The sequence below is a fragment of the Lemur catta genome, chromosome 14 (assembly GCF_020740605.2).
Source record: "Lemur catta isolate mLemCat1 chromosome 14, mLemCat1.pri, whole genome shotgun sequence".
Classification (NCBI taxonomy): domain Eukaryota; kingdom Metazoa; phylum Chordata; class Mammalia; order Primates; family Lemuridae; genus Lemur; species Lemur catta.
In genome coordinates, this window is record NC_059141.1 from 23,279,697 (window position 1) to 23,303,001 (window position 23,305).

Here is a 23,305-nt window from a genome sequence, read left to right on the forward strand (position 1 = left end):
AATTAATGTCATTTCTCAGGGTGGTTGCTAAATAAGAGATCATATGAAAAAGGCTTAGTTAGAAAAGTGCCTGTCCGCAAACGGTTATTGTTGCTGTTTACTACAGGTCGTTATTATTGTAGGTTTCTACCTAGTCACCAAGATAAGACCCTCCCGTGGACAGCCTGGGGGTGGAGTGAACTTTTCCTAAGGCATGGATGCCTCCCAGAGCCCCTCAGGCCCTGGCGTTTCCCCTCACCCAGCTCAGGAAGTCCCCCCAGCTGTCTGACCTGTGGTGCCTCTATCTGCAGTACGTGCACGAGGGTGGCGTGGAAGACCTGGTGAGGCCCCTGCTGGCCATTCTCGACAGGCCTGAGAAGCTGCTGCTGCTGAGGGACATCAGGTGGGGAGGGGCTGAGAGGAGGGCTGGAGGCAGGAAAGGGATCCCTAATACCTCCCCCAACCTCCCCAGGGCTGAAGTTCCTCCCGGCAGCAGAACTGAGCCCCTGCCCACCCCCTTCCCCTTGTCCTCTCCCAGGAGTGTGGTGACCCCCACGGACCTGGGCCGCTTTGACAGCATGGTGATGCCCGTGGAGCTGGAGGCTTTTGAGGCCCTCAAGAGCAGGGCAGGTCAGCAGCTGGGGCGGGGGAGGCAGGACGTCCGCATCCTGAGCCCGTGGGGACAGGGTGGGATCTCACGGCAGAGCCTGCCTGAGCCCCTGGAGCCGTGTCCGCCAGGGAACCTGGCGGGGAGCCTCGCCTCTGACCTGTTCTTCTCTCCTACCAGTCCGGCCTCCTGCTTTGCGACCTGCCCGGCAGGACACACCGCCCAAGCGTCACCTCATCACCCCTGTGCCTGGTCAGTCAGAGTCCCACAGCCCAGGGAGGGGCACAAGCCTGGGGAGACTTGGGGAGGGAGGATGGGCCTTCTGTCCCAGCCCCCACGTGGGGACACATTGTGGGTCCCTGAAGGAAAGCCCTCACCCGCCAGAGCCGTTTCTATCCTATCTGCTCACCTTCTATATCATTACTTAATAGCTGGCTTGAAACCTACTCACTTTTAACATCTAGTCTCATTCTATGCAATAATTTCTGAGAAGTTACCTGTTTGGTGTGCTAGTAATATTTTTTTCTTAGGTATATTAAAATAGAACTGTAACTATTACCGCAGAAAGTATTAAAATACCATTATAATAGAATGCATTTGTCCTTCTGCCCCAGGGGGCCATGTCCCCGCTGCAGTAGGGCCTGGGAAAGCCCAGGCTGGTTCACATTGGCCTCTCACAGACTGGCAGGGTCTGGGGCTGGAAAGGTGCTCTGGGTGACGAGGGAGGGGCGGGCAGCCTGACCTTGGCCTTCTTCCCCAGACAGCCGCGGAGGCTTCTACCTGCTGCCCGCAAACGGCTTCTCAGAGGAGGACGATGCCGGGGAGCTGAGGGAGCAGCTGGGGGGCCTCAAGGTCTCTCTGAGTGCCCCTGCCCCCTGCCACTCTCATAAAGGGATCCCCCCTCTCCAAGACGTGCCAGTAGATGCCTTTGCCCCCCGCCGAAGCACCTGCACACCCCCTCTCCAGCTACCCCTCGTGGCTCCCTGGCCCCCACGGCCTAACTGGCTGCTGACAGAGCCCCTGAGCCTAGAGGGTCCCGGGCAGGGCCAGAGCCAGGGCCGGGCCCAGAGCCACAGCCGCAGCCGGGGTCGAGGCAAGTCCCCTGGACGCAGGCGCTCCCCATCCCCGGCACCCATCCCCACCCCCAGCATGGCCAATGGGCGCTGCCACAAGCCTCGGAGGGCCAGGCCCCCCCTGCCACGACCTCTGGATGGGCAGGCAGCCAAGGTGGGGGGCAGGCAAGGGCCCTCCGAGAATGGAACTGGCGGGACAGTGGAGGAGGCAGCCACGCAGGCCCCCAGTGGGGAGTTGAGGACAGTCACGCTGTCCAAGATGAAGCAGTCCTTGGGTGAGTCCAGGTGGGACTGGGGCCGGCAGGGGGGACTCTGGGATTTGAGTGAGGAGGTTGGTGGGCTTCGTTTTGGGGTGTGACTAAGGGGCCTGGGCCTAGGAAGAGAATCTGGAGTATTGGGGTATAGCTGGGGGGTCTAGATTTGAGAGGGTTGGGATCTGGAGGATCTTAGAGTAAGATTTGAGTAGTAACAGAATCTGGGGGTGTGTGAAAAGTTGGGGGCCCTGGATTTTGGGATGGGGCCCTAGGTTTGTCCCGGAGCTTGCATTTTGGGGTGTGCTGCACTCTCACAGTTTCTCACCCTCACTAGGCATCAGCATTTCCGGGGGCATTGAGTCCAAGGTGCAGCCCATGGTGAAGATAGAGAAGGTCTTCCCCGGGGGGGCCGCCTTCCTCAGTGGGGCCCTGCAGGTGGGTGAAGAGCGCCCAGGCCCACTCCTGGGGGAGCATGGTAGGAGGCCGGGCTGGCACATGCTCACCTTCCAGCCAGACATGTTTAGACCAGGCTGTGGGAGGAGGCTTGGGGTTAGGGGGTTCAGATGAGCAGGATCAGCAGGCCTAGGGAAAAATCTGTCCCTTCATGCTAGCCCGACCCTGAGGCCGGCCCATCCTGTTCCACCCCACGCCCCAAGGGACAAAGGGCCCTTGTCTGTGCCCCACCCTGCCCCCAACGGCTCCAGGCACAAAAGTCCCATTGTCCATCCCCTCCACCCAGATGGGGGAGGCGTGTCCTAGCTGGTAGAGGTGAGAGGACACACTGCCTTCAGGTGGAGTGGTGTAGTGCGGGTGACTCTCCCACCCCATCCTAGGCTGGCTTTGAGCTTGTGGCAGTGGATGGAGAGAGCCTGGAGCAGGTGACCCACCAGCGAGCAGTAGATACCATCCGTCGGGCTTATCGAAACAAGGCTCGGGAGCCCATGGAGCTTGTGGTCAGGGTCCCCAGGCCCAGCCCGAAACCCTTACCCTCTGACTCATCAGCCCTCCCTGACCAGCACCTTCCTGCTGACCATTCCCCTGCCCAAGCCTGTGATGCTACTGAGGCTCCTGCCCCCTGGCACCCAGAACCTTCCACCAATACCCAGCCCCCTCCCACAGATGCTGGCCTCCTCCAGCCCACTCCCAGCCTAGTCCCCTCTCTAACCCTCCAGAGTCCTGATACCCACCCCAAGCTCTCGCCACTTACCCCATGACCCTTCCCACTAACCTCAGACTCCTGCTGACCCCCAGCATCTCTAGGCCGTACCTGCTAAATTCCTCAGGACGCAGGAACCTTCCCCTTCTGCTTGTCCTGCCCACTCTGAGCTCCACACTGGTGGCTCTCATCTCCCTACTTCTTTCTCTCCTCAGCTGTCACTAAGGCTCTGCCTTAGTGTCCAAGGACAAGGTGCTAGCGGGCAGCCTGTGTAACCCACACTCACTGCTCCCCAACCTCCCAAGATGGGAAAGGGGCTGAGAAACCCAATATCTGGAGCCTGGGATTGGTGGGTACTTTTTCATGATGCCCCTTTGATTTCCCTCAAATATTGAGGGACATGGACTCCCAGGGCCCTCAAAGGGTCAATGCACACACTCCCCAGCCCCCAGCAGCATTCTGTGCAAGGGACAGGATGAAAGGCTATTCATTCCCTTGAACCCCAAGAGACCATTTCATGTTGGGGTCCACTAGGACCTCAGACTTTCTACTTTCTATGATTTTTCCTTCCCCTATCACCCTCTCTCTCCATAAGAGCTCTATGAGGGGCAAGGGAGTTGCCAGCAAATAAAGAGGGGACAGGGGTCAAACAAGTTCCCATAATCTTTACCCAGCACACTTTTTTTTAAACAAAAAGATTTTTTTTAATGTTTTCTTTGGGTTTGTACAAGAATTTACAGTGTGAAAAATATACACATGAAAACGAGGCCATAAACCTGGGTGAAGGGAGGGGCCGCTTGGTCACAAACAAATAAACAAGACATTTCTGAGTTCTTCCTTTGGTCTGACTTCAGCCCCCTCACTCCAGGAGAGAGGCTGCAGAGCTGGAACCTGGGGGCCAGACCCAAGTCCCAGCCCTGTCCCCCAATGTGGGCAGGGTGGGGGTAGGCACATCTGGAGCAGCTGGTGCCGTCTGGCTCTCTCTGGCTTTGGGGTTGGGGAGAATGTGGAGATGACGGCGTCCCTTCCTCTTCCCAGCTCCCCGGCAGGAGTGGGCTGGAGGTGTCTGGGTGAGCAGGGTGGCGCTGGCAGCAGTGGGGAGCGAAATGGGTAGAGTGAGTAGGAGCCTTTGGGTGACAGTGAACACAGGGACCTTCGAAGGGTCTATTCTTGCTCCTCCAAGTCACAGGGCCACCTTGAGCTCTTGGCAGATCCTGGGGGAAGAGTGGCTGTGGGGCCCTCAGACTTGGGGAGCCTCAGTGGATCCAGGGCCTGAATGGACGCCAGCTGCTGCCCGTCTTCGGCAGAGCTCCCTGCAGAGCGGGGCGCGAGGGCCCTAGATCTCAGTGGCAGTGATCTCCTCCAGGCAGATGCAGGGCGCCTGCTCGGCCAGCCCCAGGTCGGCGAGCTCCCGGGCCTCCAGCTCCAGGCTGAGCTGCTGCAGCTCCTGCTCCAGCTGCCGGTTGCGCCGGTACATCTGGATGTAGTTGTGCTGCAGCTGCTTCTGGTATCGGATCACCTGCTCCTTCTCCGCCTGCCAGGCCAACCTCTCCCCCTCAAAGCTGTCCCGCTGCTCCTCGCCCCGCTGCCGCTCCTGCTGCAGCTCTACCCGCAGCCGCTCCACCTGGGCCCGCAGGCTGCCCCCAACCCCTGCTGCCGCCCGCTGCACCTTGGCCTCATCACTCTCCGCCAGGAGGAATGGGTCAGCGGTGGCAGGTGGCACAGGGGGTTCCCGGAGTCCGGCCGCCTCAGCATCCAGCTGCCCAGCTTTCTCCCGCAGCCGCTCGGCCTCCTGGCGGTGCCGCTGCAGCTCCTGGGAACAGGCCTCCAGCTCCAGCTCCCGTGCTCGGGCCGCCTCCTGGAGGCCCCGCGCCCGGCCCTCACTGACCCGCAGCGTAGCTCGGGCCTCCCGTAGCGCCACCCGCAGGGCCACCAGCTCGCTGCCCTTCTGCACCAGCTCTGCCTGAGACTCCTTCAGTTGCTGCTTCAGCAGGGAGATCTCACCTGACTTCTGGCACACCTAGGGTGGGAGGTAGTCGGGAAGGGTGGTGAGAAGGGTTCTCCTGGGGGATGGGCCCCGGTCATGCTAGGCATTTGGGCAGAGAAGCTTCCATCATCATCATTTTACAGACGGACACAGAGGCAAGTCTAGTGACATGTCCAAAGTCATACAGCTAGTATGTGGCTAAAGCGGAAAGCAGAGATCTTTTTCCTGCAAAGCTCATGTCTTTAAACCACCACAAGACACTGTGGAAGCACCACCTAGCCCTGGGGACTGGGTGGTGACAGGTGCTGCAGGAGTGGAGCAATGGCGGGCAGTGCCCACGCCGACAGTTGAGAGGCACTACAGTGTCTCGGTTAAGAGCACAGACATCAGAGCCAGACTGCCTGGGCTCAGATCTTCGCTCTGCCACTGCTAGGTGTGATCCAGGTCTCCACCCTTTCTAGGCCTCAGTTTCCTCATCTATAAAAAGGGTATTAACAGTGCCCTCCTCATAGGGTTGCTACGAGGATTAATATGTGATATACTTAGAACAGTGCCTGCAGCACAGCAAGCATTACGTTATTACTGGTTCAAAGGTGGGGGGACGGGAGTGCCACTGGCCACATGGCACTGGCCACGTGGAGGCACAAGGAGACCCCCACCTAGAAAGGGACAGCAGAAGGGGGATCCTCATCTCGTAGGGTTGAGGAAGGGGGGGTCCTTTGGGTGTGGCAGGCTGAGGGGGGTGTGGCTAGGACCCTCTTGCCAGGGCTCATCCCTGTGTGACCCTGCTCCCTTGTCCCTCCTATTCTGGCTCACCTCCCACTTGGTCTCCTCCAGCCGTGGCCCCAGCTCCCGTTGCTCCCGCTCCAAGGTGGCGCAGCGTCGCTCCAGCTGCTCACGCTCCTGCAGCAGCTGGGCAAAGTCATCCTGCAACTGCCGCTTCTCCTGCTGCAGCTGGAATACCTGCAGCTGCAGCAGCTGCTGGGCCCGCTGTGCCCGCTGCGCCTGGGCCGCACAGTCTTCTCGCAGGGCCTCGCGCTCTCGCTGCCAGTGCCGCTGCCGCTCCTCGTACGCCTGTGGGTGACAAGGCAGACCCGGGTCCTGGGTAGCTCCTCCAACCCCACTCCGACTGTCCTGGTGGCCCACTGCCCTGGGCCTGGGGAGGGCGGATGCCATTAAACAATAATTATGACAATAGCAACTACTTTTATGACAACAGAAGCAACAACAATAATAATAGCAAGCACTTACATAGCACTGCCTAGGTGCCAGGCAGTTTTCTAAGCACTTTGTACCCTTTGCCTTATTTAATCCTCACAATAACCCTATGGAGCCAGAAGTACCCCCATTTATAGACGAAGAACTAAGGCTGAGCAAAGTTAAGTAACTTGCTCAAGTCCACAAGACAGCAGATGGCAGTGCCACGTGTGAACCATGCACTCTGGCTCCTTCCCACTCTATAGGCAGCCAAACAATGGGGGCTCCTCGACTGCAACTGCCCAACCCTCCCCCCAAAACAGAAATGTCCCCTGGATTCCCAGGGCCTTGGGACATTCTGCCATGCCATTCCCCATTATTGCCGCTGACCACACCTGGCATATGGACGCCTCACTCTCGTCCAGATTGTCCCGCAGCTGCTGAAGCTCTGCCTCACGGTCACGGAGCTTTCCTTCCAGGACACAGTGCAGCAGGGCCTCGTCCGAAGGGGGTGGTGGGGGTGGGGGCGGTGGGGAGCGCTCCCCACAGGAGCTGCTGTCAGGGGAGGCCCGGGGACCACTGCCCAAGAGCCCCCCAGCCACGCGGCCCCCCAGGGAGCCTGTGCTCTTGCTGGAGGAGGAGCGGCCACTGTCTGAGTGGGAGGGCCCAGTAGGGGCCCTGCAGGCTGGCCCGGGCTGTGCCCCCCGCCCAGGGCCGTGGGAGGGCAGGTGCCCACCTGGGGAGTTGGCGGCTGGCTCAGCACCCCCGGTGCTGTAGGTGGGCAGGCTGGACAGTGAGTTTCGGCCAGAGTCGGACAGTGTTCCTGATGGACAGCCACTGGCCCAGCCACTCAATGCCAGGGGTTTGTCAGCAGCCGAGGAGGAAGAGGAGGAAGAGGAGGAGGAGGCAGGGCCCCCAAACAGCTGCGTTAGGCTGCCCTGGCTCCCAGATAGCCCGGTGGCCCGAGGACCCAGGAAGCTAGGTAGGGATGGTGCCCCTCGAGGTTTGGGCAGCACTGGCTTGAAGGCTGTTGGGCGGATCAGGATTTTCTCCATGTTCTGAAATGAGGTGCCATGTGACACTGGGAGTGAGCTGCCCAATCCTGCAAAGGCCTCATGATACTCCCTGCCCTCCCACCTGGGGTCCCCAGTCCCCACATATTAATAACAATTGCTACCACCGGCAGAAGGCCGCCGTGAGTGTCAGCTCTATGTGAAGTGCTTTGAAAGTTTCATCTCTACTCGTTAAAACAGCCATAAGAGCAAAATACTATCACTGTCCCCATATTTCAGATGAGGAAATGGAGGCTTAGCCAGGTGAAAGGCCTTGCCCAAAGTCAAATGCATAGCTATTGCAGAATGACAATAATTTAAGCAATTAGCATCTAGTGAGTGCATGCTAGGTGTCAGGCACTATGCTAAGCATTGTTTGATTTAATTCTCACATCAATCTTATGAGGGCTGACCTATTACTTCCATTTCACAGATATAGAAACTGAGGCTCAGACAGGTTAAGTGAATACCCTGAGGTCACACAGCCAGAATGAGGCAGAGTTGGGACTAGAACCCAGGTCTGGTGAATCTGGAGCCCACGCTCCTTTCCTCTATATAAGCTTCCAAATTCCAGCTTCCCAAGGGGGGGGGGTGTCTTGATTCTACCCAGGTCCCTAAGGAAGAGCCAGTCCTCACCTTCTCCAGCTTTCCAGAGACAGGGATGAGCTTTGGTGGGGGGCCACGGAGGTGGGCGTTGTGTGCCCGTTGCTCTCGGGCATCTTCCACATCACTGCTTGGGCTGGGAGGTGACTCTGTCCGGAAGTCCTCATTGATGTAGGTGAAGGTAGTACCCGGGACAGCCTTCCTGGGGGGCACAGCTGGGCACAGTGGCTCTTGTGCCTCATAGCCACCCCGAAGCAGCCCATCCTGCTGGCGGAAGAAGGTGGGCCCAGGCGGGCCTTGGTGGCGGGGAGGAGCTGGCCCCCCAGGGCAGGGCCGGCCTGAGATGAGGCTGCTCACACTGCCCATGGCTGGAGCTTTCGGGGCAGTGGCAGCTTCAGGAGCGGGTTCCAGTGGCACTGGCAGAGTCTGCACAATGGCCATGGCAGCAGAGGCTCAGGCCTGGCCAGGGGCCTCCAAGGCAACCTGTGAGCAGGGCACTGGTATCAGAGTCCCTCCACCTGGAGCCCCCTTCCTATACAAGGCCCGGCCCGAGTCCCTGTCTTGACCCCTTGATCCAGGCCAAATACCACCCTGCCATCAGTAACAAGCCCTGATCCTGCTCAAGATTCCCCCTCCAAGCACTGGCATGAACTTTAGTTCTCTCTGGGCCCTAGACCACTGCCCAACTCTGGTCTGAACAGGACTGAGCACTGAGCCCACTGAGCAGAGATGACAGCAGTGGGAGGCCTGGGGGGTTATGCAGGGCCCCTTGGCAGCAGAGGCCCAGGCCCAAGCCTAGTCCAAAGAGGACAGGACTCAGGTTAGGGAGGGAGCCCTCTCTACCAGCTCCTGGCACAGGTCCCTGGTCCTCTGGGACAGGTGGCCTCATTACAGGGCAGTTTAGACAGAGGCAACCTCAGGGATGCAATCAGTAACTCAGATGGTAATTAGGGAACAAAGAGCCAAGGCTGGGCAGTGCCCTGCCTTCCCCTACTGGGCCTCAGTTTCTCCCAGACAGAGAGGCGGCAAGGGTACATCTGGCCAAACAAGAAACCCACAGCTCTTAGGGAGTCCACCGGTGCCCTCTGGGGTCTCCCGCTTCCTAGAGGTGGATGCTTGTTTCCATGACAACTCCTAGCCTCTCCACATCCAATCAGTCGGGCCTAAATGAGCCTACACAGGCCCTGCCCCACTGCCAACCTCTATGACACCTTCCAGCTTTAGATGGTCCCCAAAGTAAGCCTGAAGAGATGAAGGTGGAAACCCCACCTCCAGCAGCTGCTCCAAGACCTCACTTACCCGGAGCCCAGGGAAGAGGGCTCCACTCTCCAGGCCCTGCTCCTTCCTGGAAGGGGACAGCAAGCCTCCACCCGGAACTCCCTCCCCAGTCCTGAGGCTGCTGATGACCAGGACTTAGGCATCTGCTGAAGTCATCAAGCAGAGTAGGGGCCAAGAAGTGGACAGAGAACTGCAGGGGAGTAGGAGTGTGTGCATGTACTTATTGTGCGTGACTAAATGCACAGTAGCATGAAAATGAACACTGTGTGCATACTAAAATGTTGGAAAACATCATAAACGTGTATGAGTGTATGTATGTTTGAACAGATGTATCAGTACATTCATATATACATGAACACGTGTGAATTCGTATGTGTGTATCTTACAAAAGAACGTGGGTAAACGGGGTGGTTACTAGAAAGAATATGATAGTTACAAATGCATATACATGTAACATGTGGTAATGTGAACATAGGAGAAAATATGTTTGGATAGAGGCATCAGCACATTCACGTCAACATGAGTTTATGTGTGAATTCCTATGTGTGTACTTTCCACGAGTGTGTGGCTAGGAAGGTGAGTGTGTACAAGTGTGTACAGAGAAGTGTGCACACATGTGGGAGTGGGTGGGAGCCTGGGGGTGTGCAGGCCAGCGGGTGAGTGGGAGCCTGTTTTTCCTCACTCTCTGTTGTGTGGGGAGAGGTGAGACACACATCATCTGATTCCTTTGCCTGATCTGTTCCCCTTCATTCTTGTTTGTGCTCCATTAAGTCCACCCCCCTCCTCCTCTCGCAAGTCGAAAGCCAGGCAGCACCAGGAAAGTGTCCAGACTAAGGCAGGAGTTGCTGGGAGCTAGGGGAAGGGGTGAGTGGTGTGCAGGGAGCAGTCACAGGCCCCTCTGCAGGGCTGGGAGCTGAGACCACCCACAAACCCCAGCCAGAGCAGCGCAAAGCAGATAGAGAACCCCCTCCTCTCCCCTCTCCACGGCCACTCCAGGGCATGGAGAGAACAGTGGGGAAGGGACTTCTTAGGGGCATTTCTGTCTGCATTTCCCCACTTCAGTGAGCACAGAGAGTGAAAACTGAAGGGAGGAGACAGACAGACTCAGAGAAAGACAGGGACCCAAAAGACAAGAGACAAAGACTCAGAGGGGCCTAGAGGGTCAGGCAGACAAGGAGAGACAGGCAGGCAGACCCAGTGAGCCAGGGCTCCTGCAGCCCACCAAGCCAAGGGGCCCTAAATCCAGAGTGCCATAAAGCTGGGCCCTGAGAGCCAGACACCCAGGGAGCCAGAGCCAGGCGTCTGGAAGGCCAGGCCCAGCCAGCCGGCTCCCGCTCCTGGAGCCGAGAGAGAAGGAGGGGCAAGTGGAGGCTCCATTTTGAGAAATGCGTCTGTGGCTGTGGGAAAAGGGAACCCCTCATTCTCCCCAGCACTCCCTGAGCGATCACTCCGGCCGGGAGACCCCTCCCTTTTAGTGGGCTGGGGAGAGTTGAGGGCTGGGACTCAGCCCGGGCTAGAGAGGGGTCTGAGGAGTTGAGGAAAGTCTCCCCCCGACCCGAACTCCAAGGAGCAGTCAGGCGGGATCAAGTCTGGGGTCTCCCCACTCCGCGACAGGAGGCCGGGAGCCCCCACCCACCCTCAAGAGTCCAACCCCCCCTTCCAGAAAGTGGGGGCAGCTGTGGAATGCGGCCTCCCCGCTGGAGTCCACCGCGCAGAGTTGGGGGCGCCCCAGGCCGCCTCCCAGCCCGGGCCCCCCCTCACCTCCGCCGCGCTGCTCCATGCTCAGCCCCGGGCCGCCCCCGAGCGCTCCCCAGGCGCGCCGCCCGGCTCCAGCCCGCGCGCGGCCACTCCGAGCGCCGGCCCGGCCCCGCCCCGCCTCCGCGGCGCCCCTGGCCCGGGCCAGCCCCCGCCCGGCCCGAGTGGGCGGCGCCGCGCCGCGCCGGGGAGGATCCGAGGGGCGTCCCCGCCCCTGGGGCGCGGACACGCGTAAGACCCCACGTCACGCGTGTCCGCCGGGGCGTACGCAGGGGCTGCACGGCGGCAGTCAGGGTCCCTCCCTCCGATGCCCGGTGACTGTGTCTGGGGGCTCGGTCGGCTCGGGACGCGGCGGCCGCAGGTCACCCTCTCCCCCAGCCGGGGCCCCGGGGCCAGCGGCAGCTGGTCATTGTTTGAGCACAAAGGGCCAAGGCGCGGTGGCGGCCGCCCCTCCCCCTCCTTTTCTCTAGTCGAGGCCTTCCCCCAGACACACTCTCGAGCTTCAGAGTCAAGGGGGAGACAGGGGGTCCGCTGCCCCCTACTCTCCCGCTGCCCGGGCCCTGCGCCCCAGCACGAGTCGGGGACCGAGGCTCTGTCGGTGTATGCCCCACCCCCAGCGGGTCGGAGGCGGCACACAAGGATTTGTGGAGGCGGCGCCACCTGGCGGCCGGCTCGGAGAACACACTCAGTTGCCCCCCACCGCGGGGGCCCTGCCGGACTCCCCAGCACTGTGCTCTCTCCCCCGTGAACCCAGGCCTGCCCCTGCGCCGGCCCTGTGATCCCCAACCTTCCCTCGGAGTCATTTGCTAAGAGAGAGGTCATTTCTCGGAGAGGGGCGGCCCCTGGCTTCCCAACAATCACTGGAGTGAGCCAGTCCAGACCTACAGTCCAAATCTATGCCAACCTCACTGCAGACAACATTGTACTTTCTCAGGGTCACAGATATTCTCACCCTCTCACAACAACACAGAACACCCACACTACCTTTCCCACAATCAGTCTCACCGTGCAGCCCAGTCTCATCCATCACGTGGGTTCACGTTTCTTCTTTCCATAATCTTCCAGTCCAACTCACACAAAGACACACTCAGTGTCACACGCCTGTTGTGTGTAGTCTTTCACAATTCGCAGTCCTTCACACCCAGCCACAGTCTTAAACACACTGACTTTGTGTCCTGACCATCTTTCACACATTGATAGTCACTCAGACAACTTCTTACACATCCACATCGTGTTTCACAAAGAGTTTACCACTCAGCTTTCCCCCCAGGGGTCTCTGTGGCCTGGTAAGGTCAGCTGATGCCCGTACCCCTGGGCAAGGACAGCCTCTCTCCACCTAACGCCCCCACTCACAGCCAAGGCCTGCCAGAGCTCGCCTTGGCCCCAGGAAGGAGCATCCCCCCTTCCAGGCCACAGTCCTGGCCGGCTCTCAGTTCTATTTTTAGCTCTATGGAAAGGGTTGTTTTTCTTTCTTTTTCCCTGGAAAGGGAAACACAGCCCAGCCACCCTCAGGCTCACCCCAGACCTTCAGCTTCACAAGAACAGATTGAGCCCCTCTCTCCGGTAGAGACCTCCTCCTCTGGCCTTGCCCTGATCCCTGCCTCCTGGGGCACCAAGAGCCGCCTCCCCCTTCTGGCAGCCTGCCCAGCTCAGGCAGCAGCTGGGCTCAGCGTGTGTGCAGGGGTGGGGAGTGGAGGGTGGGGGATGGGGAGCGGGGATGGAGGCACAGGGCTGCTGCCCACTCCCTCATTCCCTGGGGGGAGGGGGGCTCGTCCTCCTTGCTACTAGAGGTGGGTAAGGCCCTCTCCGGTATTGGGGTGTTTACACTCATGCATTCTCTTGGGGGAGGGGGGACTCCCACTCCTGCAAGGGATGGAGGTGGTGGTAGGAAGGGGACCACAGGCGCTCAGGCAGCTGCTTCCTGGGCTGGGGGTAAGGGGTGGGGGCAGCTGTCCAGGGCCATCAAGGGCGTATCCCATACCTTCAGGGATGCAGACACCAGGAATGTGCTGGAGAGAAGGAAAGCGAGGAGCCCAAGTCACCCCACCCTGGCCCAACAGTCTTCCTTCTTCCTGCGCCACCCCGGCTCCAGGGGGCGTTGTGCTCCCGTTTCTGGGAGAGGGCTTATCGCCGCTCCTGGCGGAGGATGGAATACAGTCCAGCATGGGACCAAGCAAACTTGCCCGAACTGTGGAGGGAGGTCCTCGCCCTGTGGTGGGGTTGGGGGAGCACAGTCCACTAGTCTGCGGGGCGATCACGTGCCCGGCGCCTGTTTACGTCTTAATCTTCACCTGCGGGCGGCCGGGAAGCAGGAACCTCCGGATGCGTCCCACCCGGCCCGCCCCCGTCGGCGGTCACGGGGCTGCCCCTCTCCGCGACCTCCGCCAACGCGACAGCAGAGTGCCCTGCCCGCTGGGGGTCCTGCGCAGGTTGGCGCTGCCCCTGGGAGTGTAAGGGTAAGCCACTGGGCGCGTCCTTTCCGAGTGCACGTGTGTTCGTGTGTCCCAAGTGCGTGCGTGGGTCTGTGCACGCGTGTCTAAGGGACTGTCGATGTGAGTTTCTGTGTCGCTTCCCTGTTCAGACTCTTCTCCTGCGTCCCACCGAGTGGGGAACCCCTCCTCACCTCTCCCCCTAGATTCCTCAGATGCGGAAAGTTCGCTCCAGAGCGGGGATGTGTAGGAGGCAGGAGTTCCTGCACCTCCGCCGCCCAACCACTCACCCAGCGCCACCTGCGCCTCCGCTCCAGCTCCGGCCCAGCTCCTGCTCCAGCGCGCCCACCTCCTCGCCGCGAGAATGCCGGCTCCCCAGCCGGCTCCGGGCTCCGGGCTCCGGGCTCCGGACTCCGGGTGCCCGCCAGGCCGGACCTGGCGGAGCGGGGCGGGGCAGCTGAAGCCGCGCCCCCCACTCAGGGAGGGGAGTGGTCTGCCCAGCACCCCCTCAACAGCCGACCCAGTATCCACCCCAACAGTAGCTCGACGGTGGTCCGACGCCGTACCTCTGGCCTCTGACTTCTTAGTTTACTGGGCTTGGCTTGCGACCTGGGGAAGGGGTGCTAAGCACGTGACCGAGAGCTGAGCTACCTGGCTGCCCTAATTAAGCTGGCTATAGGGCTTGACTGCCACCCTCCCCTGCTCTGTAGGGATCCCAACCAGGCTAACTCTAAACCCACTCCAAACACAAGGAAAACCCCTGGGAAGCTGAGACAGTAGGATCGGGTTTCACCAAAACAGCTCCCACCACCACCATACACACACCTCGGCTGGGGGCTGCCCAAGCAGAACCAGCACCTCCCCCTTCCCTGGAGTAGGTGTTGGCACAGGTGAGTAGGCCTGCCAGTTTTGGCCCCCCACATGGCATGGCTAGGCTTCCCTTAAACTCATAAAGTCCCACCCACAGGCACAAACAGGAAGTTGGCCTGTGTTGCAGGGAGGCACCAAGGGCTCCCTCCCTCCGCGGCACTCAGAGCAGCCTGTGGAAAGGCTCAGGTCTACAGGTATCTGGGCCATATTTGCAGCCAAGTACTTGGGCTGCGGGAGATCTTGGTTGAGTTGTTTCTTCTCAAACCCATCCACAGTAGAGAGGAAGCTGCTGGAGGACCAAAGCTGTCCCCTCACAGCCAAGTATGACACACAGACACTGTCAATCTGAGGACAGGGCTGTAGATCCACCTGCACCCAGCTTAGCCAGGCCCTTCCTGAGCTCTTAGGGAGATTCTTTACAGCCAGTTAGTTGGACACAGGCAGATTACCAGCCCTGTCCCAGGTCATTTACACAGGTCCTAGGGATCCTCCACTGCTTTCTAGGCTCTAGGGACTCCTGAACATACTTTGGGCCAGATCTTGAGATTGGGAGTTTAAAGCAGGTATGGAGTGGAATGTTTGTGCAAGGGGTGGGGTCAGGGGTATTAACTTGCCCTCCCCTTCATCATTCTGGTTTGTGCTGTGTCGGGGTGTCTACTAGCAGAGTAGAGCAAGAGAAACAGGCAAGTCTGTGTCTATCCCCAATTCACAAGACCTCACAAAGGTCTGCTACAGGGAACCCCTCAAGGATTTCCTGAGAACACACCAAACATTATAGGGAGACCAGAATGTGGAACCTGCATCCCTACAGGCAGTTATCTGATGATGTGCGTCTGCAAGGCATGGCTGACGTTCAGTGGTACAGACCCTGGATGAGGCCTAGATCAGCTGGGAATGATTACTGCAGGATTAGGGAGGCCTGGCTCCAGCCAGTCTGGGAGAGACCCCCAAGAAGGGAGGCCCTGGAGGAGCTATCCCCACACCCAGGTTCTCCCACACAGAGAACAGCTTTGCAGCAGCTCTGCTCCAGGGTCTGTTTCACAAGTTTGTGGCCACAGTTCTCATACACTATAGACCGGAGACCAAAGACCAAAGACCCTTCTAAAGGGTCCCAAAAGTCCCCTCTTAGGAAGACTTTGACAAGGCAGTCCTGATTCTGGGGAACAGGAAACCTTCCCCCAACCCTTACAAAAGGCTTCTTCTCAGTCCCCTCAGGACACCTTGCATTCTCACTACTTTTTCAGGCAAATCCTAAGGGAAACTGGGACTTTAGGGTATCAGAGGATGAGAGATGAGAAAGTGTCATCATTAGGGATATTTCTGACAGGGTCTCTGGATCACCTATATTAGTCTCCTGCAAGGCTTCAGACCTCCAGAATTAGAAACATTTACGTGTGATAGGATGGGGAGGGGGAAGGAGAGGGAATAGGGCCTGGCTTCTGCATTTTTAACAAACCCACAGGGTTCTGACACACATTAGCATAAGAGAAACATGGAGAAGGTACAGAAGGAGGGAAATGGTAAGGCGGTAGAGATAAGAATACGTGGAGTCTGAGTCCACAAGGAGAAGGGAGTGGCTCACATCACAGGGACAGCTGGTCAGGCAGGGTTTGGGCATGTGGCCCAGTGACCCACACCTCTGCCAGGAATCACATGGAGATCCTCAGGGAAGTCAGGGATGAAGACACACCATCTTGTCTCCCCTCCATGAAGAGATGTATGGGGGAGATGGGGGTGTGCAGGCCTTTACAGTGTCCCTGCTTCCTTGGAAGCCCGCAGCTCAAAGGCTAGAAGTGGGGGAGGGGACCCATCCACTCCAAGTCAGAGAGGAAAACCCAGTTACAGACTGAGGAGACACCTGGTGGACAAATAGAAAATAGCACACAAACAAAGGCAACGAAAAAGTTTTTTTCAGTAAAACTGGAAAAGGGTCTACAAAAAGTCCTAACTCCAGCTGTCTATCTGATGCAGCATACAGTAAAATCAGTGTCCAGGTGGCAGGCACTCTGGGCTCACAACTTTCTCCACGGCTCTTATGGCCAAGCAATTCAGCAGGAGGCAGCTTCTACCTTTGAGGCCCAGAGATTATAGGGCTAAGCACCTAGGATCCAATTCTAGCAAGTGCTACCTCATGCCAGGCTCTATAATGCAGGGGGCAGAAGGGCTTGGAACCCACCACATCACCCTTTGGCTCTGAAAGCATGTCTGGGGTTTTGGCCATAAGTCTCCTAGTTTCCTCCAAGTTTAGGGGGCCTGACCTCATGGCCTTGAATTTGACTTGCTAATTTCTGCCTCAGAGCTCTGTATTTACTTCTCTCTCTGCCTGGATCCCTCTTTCTCCAGATGTTCACCTGGCTCACTTCTAGTTCTTTAGGTCCCAGCTCACATGCCCTCTGCTCAGAGACACCTTTCTAGACTACTTATCTCAACTACCCTGCAAGCGCTCTATCACATTACTGGTTTCTTTCTAGCATTTTTCACTAACTAAAACTATGTTTTATTTGTTCATCGCTTGCTTGTCTCTTCTACCAGAATGCAGGTTCTACGGAAGCAGAGACCTTACGTATCTTTTCAGTGCTTTGTATACAGGACCTTGAACAAAACCTGGCACAGAGTAGGTTCTCAAATATCTGCTAAATTGAATTTTCTCGCTGTGGAACCCTGCCTTAGGTTAGGCTCCCTCAGACTGAAAAGGGCCCGTAGCTCAGGACCACAGGACAGATGAGCCCTAGCAGAGGGTCTGGAGAGTCTATGCCCCAGCCAGTCCTATCAGGCTCATTTCAGTGGCCAGCTGGGCACAGCCTTCACCTTGAAGGCTTGGAGGTATCTGGCTGGTAGGGATTGGGGGCCTAGTCTGAGCCAGTCTCAGAGTTCTGGGGTGTAGCCCCCTTTTTGCCAGAAGATGGCTTTTTGGCCACTAGTCCATTGTCATCCTTGATCTTCTTGAGCCGGGACTTGCTCTTTGGTGGGATGGAGAAGGTGAGGGAACTCTTGTTGAACTCCAGTGGGAAGACACCTGTATCTCCATCAAAGCGGTTCTTGGACACCTGCAGATACCGTTTCCCTGGCCCAGTTACCAGTTTCCTGTCCTGCAGGATCAGAATATTGTCCGCTTCCTGGCTTGCCTAAGGGAAAGGGGGCAGAAGGAGGCAAGAGTTAGACATATGAGTAAAGCAGAAAGGAAGGCTGAGGGTGCAGGGAGAAGTGGTAAGAATGGGGAAAGGTCTTTGAACTACTGACCACAATGCTGGGGCCACTCACATCTTTTAGTGCCCTGACAACAAGCTTGCTGCTGTCTCAGACTTTGCATGTGCTGTTCCCTCTCCTTCTCCTTCACCTTCACAGCTGGCCACCCCACTCAACCTCAGCTTCTTCTCCTCATTCAGGTCTCAGTCCAAATGTCACACTTTATCAGAGAGACCATTCTCGATCTCCTTAAATAAAGCAAGCACCACTGTTTTTCTATTTCTGCATAATTCTCTTTCCCAATTCCATGTTTGTTCTAGTGTGGCACATAGTTTGTGCTCCTTGTCCTGAATTCCTGTGCCCAGCCCAGGCCAGACATGTAATAAGCACTCAGTGTACCACTGGGAGCTCCAGAATGAGGCTGGTCCTGCTACCAGAAGGCCCTCCCATTTATTTGATTATCTAATACCTATTGTCTGCCAAACTTCAACTCAACCTTTGTTGATACCTCCTCTGGGAAGTCTCCCCAGATGTCCCAGCTGACTCGTATCTTTTCTCTTTGTTCCCCAAATACCTGTGCTGTCTATCATAGCTCTTCTAACACTGAGTTGCAATTACTATCTCATTGTTTCCCCCAAGAGATTGTGAGCTCCTGAAGGGCAAGGAGGGCAAAGGACAAACTGTTATGAAACTATGTATTCCTAGCACACATACATTCCTCACGTGATGGCCCAGAGGCACTGCCTCCTGCCTGCTCCATATGGACAGTCAAGGCGTGTTAAAAATGAGAATGCTGTATTCCACCTCAAACCTTTCTCAACCTGATTTTAGGCTGAATGATGGCCGCCCCTGTACTCTCCAAAGCTTTAGCTAGCTCCTCTACAGACCACTCACTTTGGCTGAGCCAAAAATGGATGCTGTCTGCAGTTCCTTGTCATCATCCTCTTTCCGGGGGTGAATGACCAGTGTCACATGGCAGCTACTATCTGTTGCAAACTTCCGAAAGGCCCCAACAATGTAGTCTTGAGCTGCAATCCTGTCCCCAACAACACAAAGAGGTTATCAGACACAGGAGGACAAGAACATATACATATTTTGATTCACTCATACGTCCCACAAACCACAACCCATTTCACCTTCCTCTCCCCAAGGACTCACAGTCAAGTCCCTGTCCATACTTCCTGCTACCACACCCCATACCTCCATATAATGCGTGTGGGGTGGTATGTACCTGTACACATCCCAGAAAATAGGAGAGTACAGTGTGTGTGCCCAGAGGCCAGCTGCCTGAGAAGACATGCGAGTTCAACTGGGTTCAACCTAGACAAGAGGAGGATGTCACCTGTCTGTGGACAGCTGCTCGTGACCCATCATGAATTGCAGGTTGTCGATAACCACATGACAAATGTCATAGACATAGACTGCATGTTGCATTGTGTCTATTACAGTCCTGGGAAGAAGAAAGGGCAACGAATTCAAGAGTCAATTACAAGGTATCTCCAGACCACCCCAGGCAGAAGAGCTAGCATCCTAAAAACTCTCATGGCCGCCTATTCTGCCCTCCCAAACCTATCTGAGGAGACCTAGAAGGAGTTCCCATTGGAGCTGGAAAAGCAACCAAAATTCCTGAGTGCTGGGATCTGTCTGGGAAAGCAAAGTGGCTGGAATGTGGGTGGGGGACAGGGATCTTACTTGATGCTCTGCTGCCCATGGAAAGTCATGAAATAGAGGGGCAGGTCTTCAAAGCGGTCGGCCCACTCATCGTATTTGTCCAGTTGCTCTTCCAGCCGCCCCATGGCAAACTGTGTCAGCATGACCCGGGCTAGTCTCACGTTGCTGATCTCAAAGCTACCCCATAGTGTGTTCACCCCCTGGGAACACAAATCCAGGGCATACTCGCTGATGAATGTTGTCTTTCCACTGCCTGTTGGCCCTGCAGGGGGGGTGGAACAGGAACCTGGGTAAGGAGGAAGTCCCACCCTTGAAACCAAGACACAGGTCAGGGCTTCAAAGTTGGGAGGGGAAATCTCCTTTTCAACATTTTTGTGGCCCAAACCCACATACTTTTGTCACCTGATCCTCTGTCCCTTTACCCCAAGCTGTGATTTCCCAAAGGGTTACCTGTGAAGACTGTCAGCTCGCCCTTCCGATGCCCCTTCAAGAGACGGCTGAGATCTGGGAAGCGGCTCCAGCGGACACCAGCTACCTGCTCCACATTTGACAGTTCTCCTAGCACCTCCTCCCGCAGCTGCCGGAAAGACACAATGGACTTGTGCCAGGCAGGCAGGGCAGAACGAAGAATACGAGAAAGATTTAAGCCTCGGTTCAGTGCCTCCAGGGGGCAGGGCTGCTGGTCTCCAGGCCGCACCAAGGAGCATCGCTTGGGGTTCAGTTTTCGAGCAAACAATTTGGCAGCTTCCCAGGACCGAAGGTCATCCCCCAACCAGAATACGATACGTCGGAACTGTTCAAGGTAAGGGAGTAAGGCAGGGGGTAGGCAGGACGTTCCTCGGGGTAGGGCAAGGGTGGGCAGCCCCATGGACTGGTTCAAGGCCAGGCTGTCAAGCTCACGACTGGTCAGTACCACCTCAACATCTCGACGACTGATCAGTGGTAATCCGAACAGATTGTGGTAGGCACCAGGCCGGGGAATGGTGGTCTCCACGTAGTGCACTCCATTTCCCTGGCGTTCAGCCCCTAATAGCTTCAAGCCTCGTAATCTCAAGCTCCCAGGGGAGAACCAAGGAAAGACAAGGTTGTGAGCAGACCGCAAATACCGTACACGGAAACGCCTGAGTGTATCATCAGTAACCTTGTTAAGGCCAAACATTGTCCGAGCCAGTTGTACCTCCTCTGGGTCAGGCAGCTCCCAGAGAGGTACAGCTCGGTCCCAGATCCTCTGGACCTCCTCAATGTCTTCAGCTTCTGGGACCTTACTAAGCAGGACCCCCTCTCTAGTCCCATCCCCTTGCCCCTCCACGCTGGCCTGGAAGTCTTCCCAGCTCCCCTCTGCTAGGCTGGTCATGCAGAGAAAGCGGCCTGTGGTCTTGTCAATGAAGAGGCTGAAGGAATTGGTCACACCAGTCTGGTCCTTGAGCTGTGAAGACTCCACAAAGGGGCTTGGTGTCCGCAGGCAGCTGTGGCCATCCTGGAAGGGGATCCCATGACCCCGCAAATACTGGCGGATTTCAGTGGCAGTTACAGGCAATTGTGGTACCTCTAAGGCTGGGAGAGCCTCCTTTCTGTACCGTCTGCGAGGAGGGCCTGGGACCAAGTTTCGGGGTAGGCTCCTCCGACCCATCCACACCCCACGAAGGGGCAGCAAGATGCGGAAGGGGTACCCACCTCGGAGAAGGACCCACATTCCTAGCCAAATGTAGGAAGTCAATACTTAAAATGCCTTAGGTGCCTGGTTTGGGTGTCTTCACTAGGCCAGACCCTAGGGATGGTCCATACAGCACTCTACAGAGCTCATTCTAGGGGACTTGTTTGTCTCCTCAAACGTCTTCCTTATAAATATCCCCTGGATCCTCTTTAGCCCCTCTACACTGCTACCTCACATCTGTGCCCATCTACACCACCCTTTCATGTGTATGTCCCTCCAAAATGGCTCCCTTACCTCGATGGTCCTTTTACAGTTTCTCTCCACCACCAACTCACCTCTGACCGCCTACAGAACTCTACACAATTCCTCCCTGATATGGTTTCTCTGTATCATCTCCTCACCTCCACTGCCCCTCTACAGAATCTCCTCGTCGTCCCCATCTCTACAGCCACCTGCATCTTTTTTGTAGTCCTTCTCTAGGCCCCGACTGGAGACCCTCTCCGCTGCTCCTTTCCTCACTGGGAGCTCTGCACGGCTATGGCGCCACCGCACGACTCCGGCCGCTCCCGAGCCCAAAGGAATGCCCACCTCGCTAGCCTCCCGTGCCTCCCCTCCGCTCTACTACTAGCAGCTCCGCGGCTCGGGACCCTGGCCCGGAGTCGTCACCGTCGTCTCACCCTTCTCGCCCGCAATGTGTATCACTGGAACGCACCACACGCTTTGACCTCGGAAACTAAACTCCCCGGGAGCGGATGCCCCGGAACCGGAAGCCTCGAGGTTTAGTCCCGCCCACCTTTCCTCGCCGTTTGGCTCCGCGGCCTCAGAGCTGCATCCATGACCGGGCGCGGGACTCCCAGCCGCTTCCTGACCAGTGTCCTACACAACGGGCTGGGTCGCTATGTGCAGCAGCTGCAGCGTCTCAGCTTCAGCCTCAGCCGCGATGGGCCCTCTTCCCGCGGTGCCAGGTGAGCCGGAGGACGTGCGCGGGCGGGGGTGGGGATAGTAACGACTCCTCGCGGAGGTCATCCCGGGTCACGAGTCACAGTGCTCACCCTTCTCGGGTTCCTCAGGGAGTTCATGGAACGGGAGGTGACCGACTTCGCCCGACGGAACCCCGGGGTCGTAATGTACGTGAACCTGCGGCCCTGCTGCGTGCCCAGAGTAGTGGCCGAATACCGTGAGTGGGGCCGGGCTGGGGCTGGAGGGCGGGATCGGGTCTCAGCCCGCTAGCCTCCTTATCTGACACCTGACCGACCTTCTACTCACTCCCCACCTCCCTTCTGCCAGTTAACGGGGCTGTGCGCGAGGAGAGCATCCACTGCAAGTCGGTCGAGGAGATCGTGACGCTAGTGCAGAAGCTAGCAGACCAGTCTGGCCTGGAGGTGATCCGCATCCGCAAGCCTTTCCACACGGACAGCCCTAGCATCCAGGGCCAGTGGCACCCCTTCACCAACAAACCCACCACGTTTGGTGGGCTACGCCCCCGAGAGGTCCTGGATCCTGCCTCAGCCCAGGTGCAAGCACAGTGAAGAGTTGCTCCACCAACTCCGTACCCAGGCTTTGTACTCTTACTCCAGCAGAGCTGGTTCTTCCTCTTTGGGATTCCAAGCCCAGGCAGACAAATGGAGCTCCCACCAAAGAGGAAGTTGACACCAGAGGTTTAGCTTGGGCTTAAGAACAGCTGCCTGTTTCTTCTCAGTGCCCATTTCTAGGGGCAGTAACCTTGTGAATCCCCTAGTTCTTACCCAGTGGCATCACTGAAACCTGAGCTGAGAGAGCCTTCAAGGGTTTTACAAGGGCCCGTGTTTTCTGAAATCCAAATTAGTAATAGTGATCTCAAATCACAATGAGGAGTCTCAAGTCTAGCTTCTAAAGAATCCCTGATACCTTGTTGCTACAACCATTGAGCTAGAGAGAGCTAGCTGTTCTCTGCTGTGAGCCTGGCATTGGGCTATGCACTTTACATCTGTGTGAATATCTGTGTACAGATTAGAAAACTGAGGTTAATAAACTTACTCAAGGTCACACTTGAGGTCTTACTTCAAAATATGTGCATATTCTAAACATAAGCCCTATTTTTCATTATTCTAAAACCAGAAGCAGAACATGTAACAACGCTTCAGGGTGATTAGTATCAAAGGCCATGTGGTTAATCCAGGCCTGACACCTGGAGGGAGTGATTCTCAGACCAGGTCCCCGGTAACATGCTTTCCCTGGTCCCAGGTGTACAATCCCCCTCTGCCAGGCCCCTCTTTGTACAGAAATGAATCCATGTCTTCCCTTGGGCCAGTGGGTGGGGGGCGCTGAAAAGCCTCTTAAGGGAGAGCAGGAGGGCTGATAAATAAGGAGTATGTTCTAGGCTTAGTTTTTAAAAGGGAAGGATGGTGAGAAAATGAGAGCCAATAAGTAAAAATCTGGAAACTCTTGTATGAATTCTTGAACTGTTGTCATTTTCCCTTGTTTGTCATGCCTTATCACCATGATCAATGAATAGCGTGAGCCTTAATAAAAGGGCCTGTGTGCGTGCCCAGGACAGCCATGATAGAAGCTGATG

The 23,305-nt window shown here is 57.0% G+C and overlaps 4 protein-coding genes across 9 annotated transcripts in view; 2 read left to right on the forward strand and 2 right to left on the reverse strand.

The window, feature by feature from the left end:
- Positions 1 to 3,755, forward strand: part of PDZD7 (PDZ domain containing 7) — a 19,612-nt gene extending 15,857 nt beyond the window's left edge. The window contains 7 exon segments of the mRNA XM_045568594.1: positions 291 to 382; positions 518 to 609; positions 767 to 838; positions 1,347 to 1,934; positions 2,248 to 2,348; positions 2,747 to 3,117; positions 3,119 to 3,755. Of these exon segments, the coding sequence (XP_045424550.1) occupies positions 291 to 382; positions 518 to 609; positions 767 to 838; positions 1,347 to 1,934; positions 2,248 to 2,348; positions 2,747 to 3,117; positions 3,119 to 3,140 (1,338 nt within the window). The 3' untranslated portion in view covers positions 3,141 to 3,755.
- Positions 3,749 to 14,280, reverse strand: LZTS2 (leucine zipper tumor suppressor 2). 6 transcript variants are annotated; one of them, XM_045568596.1, is made up of 5 exons: positions 14,196 to 14,280; positions 7,942 to 8,391; positions 6,649 to 7,311; positions 5,873 to 6,130; positions 3,749 to 5,089 (listed from the first exon to the last, which is right to left on the reverse strand). In XM_045568596.1, exons 2-5 carry the CDS (start codon positions 8,347 to 8,349, stop codon positions 4,406 to 4,408), a joined length of 2,013 nt encoding a protein of 670 aa, XP_045424552.1. In that variant the 5' UTR covers positions 8,350 to 8,391; positions 14,196 to 14,280; the 3' UTR covers positions 3,749 to 4,405. The 6 variants fall into 6 exon arrangements, with proteins under 6 accessions (XP_045424552.1, XP_045424551.1, XP_045424555.1 ...); XM_045568595.1 differs by lacking the exon at positions 14,196 to 14,280 and adding an exon at positions 13,661 to 13,810; XM_045568599.1 differs by lacking the exon at positions 14,196 to 14,280 and adding an exon at positions 12,923 to 13,283.
- A 1,849-nt stretch (positions 14,281 to 16,129) lies between these two features.
- On the reverse strand, positions 16,130 to 21,447 carry TWNK (twinkle mtDNA helicase). The gene is made up of 6 exons (XM_045568605.1): positions 21,429 to 21,447; positions 19,548 to 20,792; positions 19,119 to 19,359; positions 18,769 to 18,876; positions 18,321 to 18,462; positions 16,130 to 17,365 (listed from the first exon to the last, which is right to left on the reverse strand). The coding sequence occupies exons 2-6, from the start codon at positions 20,788 to 20,790 to the stop codon at positions 17,090 to 17,092; spliced, it is 2,010 nt and encodes a 669-aa protein (XP_045424561.1). The 5' UTR covers positions 20,791 to 20,792; positions 21,429 to 21,447; the 3' UTR covers positions 16,130 to 17,089.
- On the forward strand, positions 21,231 to 23,293 carry MRPL43 (mitochondrial ribosomal protein L43). The gene is made up of 3 exons (XM_045568606.1): positions 21,231 to 21,716; positions 21,822 to 21,928; positions 22,039 to 23,293. Exons 1-3 carry the CDS (start codon positions 21,586 to 21,588, stop codon positions 22,278 to 22,280), a joined length of 480 nt encoding a protein of 159 aa, XP_045424562.1. The 5' UTR covers positions 21,231 to 21,585; the 3' UTR covers positions 22,281 to 23,293.
- The last annotated feature ends 12 nt before the right edge of the window (positions 23,294 to 23,305 follow it).